Raw genomic sequence first — 2,299 nt, 5'->3', positions numbered from 1 at the left:
CGCTATGAGTCGGTTCCGACTCGATGGCACCTGACGACAACAACAACAACAATGTATGAGCACCTTCGAAATGTTTATGGAAAAATGGAACTAAAGATAATTAAATGTTTCCTTCATACACCTATTATTAGTCGTATAAGCAATCATATTAGAATACATTCAATATATATTTGGAAGTAAGAATCCATCTCTCTAAAAGCAATCAATGCCATCCCATTCTCAGCCAGTTCTCTGAAGTAACAAAGCATCATAAATGTACTAAACAAGTCAAGAGAAAATAGCTCATTTTATCTCACTCTATTTCTAGGTCATGAGGGTCGAATTGGCATGGCCTCTATCAAGATAAAGGAGGACTGTAAATTTGATGGGAAAAAACTCTTTAAGCACATTGCTGATTACCTGCCTACTTATGCAAGACCCCGGTTTCTAAGAATACAGGTGAGACCTTGTTCCAGCATCCCTCATCTCTGAGCCAATTACTCCCCTCCTACCCTGACAACCACAATTGTCACATTGTTCACTACCCTTTCCAGGCAGCTCAGAAAGAAATGTCCTTGATCAATAAGAAAAAAAGAAATATATCACTAGTAGAAACCCATTCCTGATTCGTTTCTCCCTAAAACGACAGACCAGATCATTCAGCAACAGTCTTAGCAAGTGGCTCCCTCAGTCTGTGTTTGATGAGCTATGACAGACACTTACAAGAGAAATACTCTGACTCTGATCTTTGTTGTTTCCAGTTTGAAAGAATGGAAAAATCCATCCAGGTCTTACCTAACTGGGCATCATTAGTCAGGTGAAAGTACCCAGGCTTAACTATCATCACTGGGGTGTTGTTTGTCTTTATCAAACATTAACCCTCCCACTTTTGGACTCAGTTAAACACTCCCACTTTCAGACTTTAAGCTCTGTGATTCTGTAACTGTTGATAATCATAAAGTACTGGCAGAGAGACATGAAATACCCTCAGATATGCCATGTTTTTTTCATCATCTATTAATTCGAGGAGAGACCATTCTTCAGTGTAACAGATAAACAAGTTAAGAACTCAGAGTTGTCTGTGTGTAGGTGGTTCCTGCCTCCACCATTAATGAGGGTATTTCAGTAATAAGTGAAACCGTCCAGAACAACAGGAGCTACCTCTCTGTAGGAAATGGGCTCACACAAATAGTTCACTGTTGGCAACCCCTCACTCTGTGAGAGTGATTTTAAAGCTTTGAGGAAATGAAAAGTACCTCCCCAGTAGCCCCTCGAGTGGAGATTCTGAAAACAGACTTGTTCAGAATCATAGAAAACGTTCCCTTTCATAGCTATCGGGTGCTCCAGACAGAGCCCTCTTGGTGCAGTGGTTACACACTTGGCTGTAACCAGTAGGTCGGCGATTGAACCCCCACCTGCTGCATGGGAGAAAGTTCTGGCAATCGCTCCTACAAAGATGACAGCCTAGGAAACCCTAAGGGACAGTTCTAGTCTGTCCTAAAGAGTCTCCGTGAGTCTCAATGTCCTCAACAGCACACAACAACAAATGGACTGCCGTTGTCACTACCTCCTTGTGCTGCACCCTAATCTGTTTGCAAATACTACCACCATGTGGATTGTTGCATGTTTTTCAGGACACCATTGAGATCACTGGAACTTTCAAGCATCGCAAAGTGACCCTCGTGGAGGAGGGCTTTAACCCTGCAGTCATCAAAGATTCTTTGTATTTCTTGGATGACCAAGCAAAAATGTATGTGCCTATGACTGAGGACATTTATAAGGCCATAAATGAGAAAACTCTGAAACTCTGAATTTCTAGGAGGATAACTCATAATATTCCCAGAAAGATATGTAATGGGCCTAGGACAGCCCCTTGATATAATCTAAGTAAAGTTTGATTGAAGATTATGATGTACAATTTTTTATGGAAGTTATGCCTACTGATTTTTTTAATTACACCTGATCCTTTGTGAGTGAAAAGATTTAAAGATAATTATTTTTCAATTAACCATCTGTACGTATTTGCCCACTGAGCCTGCTGAAGGGAGGACACGATTTTTTATATACGTACTATAATAGATGAACTCTGATACATGAGATAGCACAGTTTTCGTATTCTTTCCTGATGCTAAATTCAAACCCTGTGGCAGCCACTCTAGAGTCCAACAGCCTCACTGGTCACACTTCACAAGTGTCCCACTCTCAGTAATAATGGTATTCTAAGTAACAAAGAGGAGAAGAGTGGATCACTATTGGATCACCATTGGAAATTCAGCTCCCACCCATGAGCGTCCTGGCTGCCATGTACAAACAGCATTAA

At 40.9% G+C, this 2,299-nt stretch overlaps 1 protein-coding gene across 2 annotated transcripts in view; it reads left to right on the top strand.

Annotated features, from left to right (window-relative positions):
• Positions 1 to 1,790, top strand: part of LOC102812047 (very long-chain acyl-CoA synthetase-like) — a 64,594-nt gene extending 62,804 nt beyond the window's left edge. For both annotated transcript variants that reach the window (XM_006831662.1, XM_006831661.1), the window contains 2 exons: positions 308 to 438; positions 1,614 to 1,790. In XM_006831662.1, coding sequence (XP_006831725.1) covers positions 308 to 438; positions 1,614 to 1,790 — 308 coding nt within the window. The remainder of the gene's footprint in view (positions 1 to 307; positions 439 to 1,613) is intronic.
• Positions 1,791 to 2,299: the final 509 nt, after the last annotated feature.

This window comes from Chrysochloris asiatica, unplaced genomic scaffold (genome assembly GCF_000296735.1).
Source record: "Chrysochloris asiatica unplaced genomic scaffold, ChrAsi1.0 scaffold00004, whole genome shotgun sequence".
Taxonomy (NCBI): domain Eukaryota; kingdom Metazoa; phylum Chordata; class Mammalia; order Afrosoricida; family Chrysochloridae; genus Chrysochloris; species Chrysochloris asiatica.
Note: the sequence above shows the minus strand (reverse complement) of the source record. Positions and strands in the feature narration are given on the sequence as shown.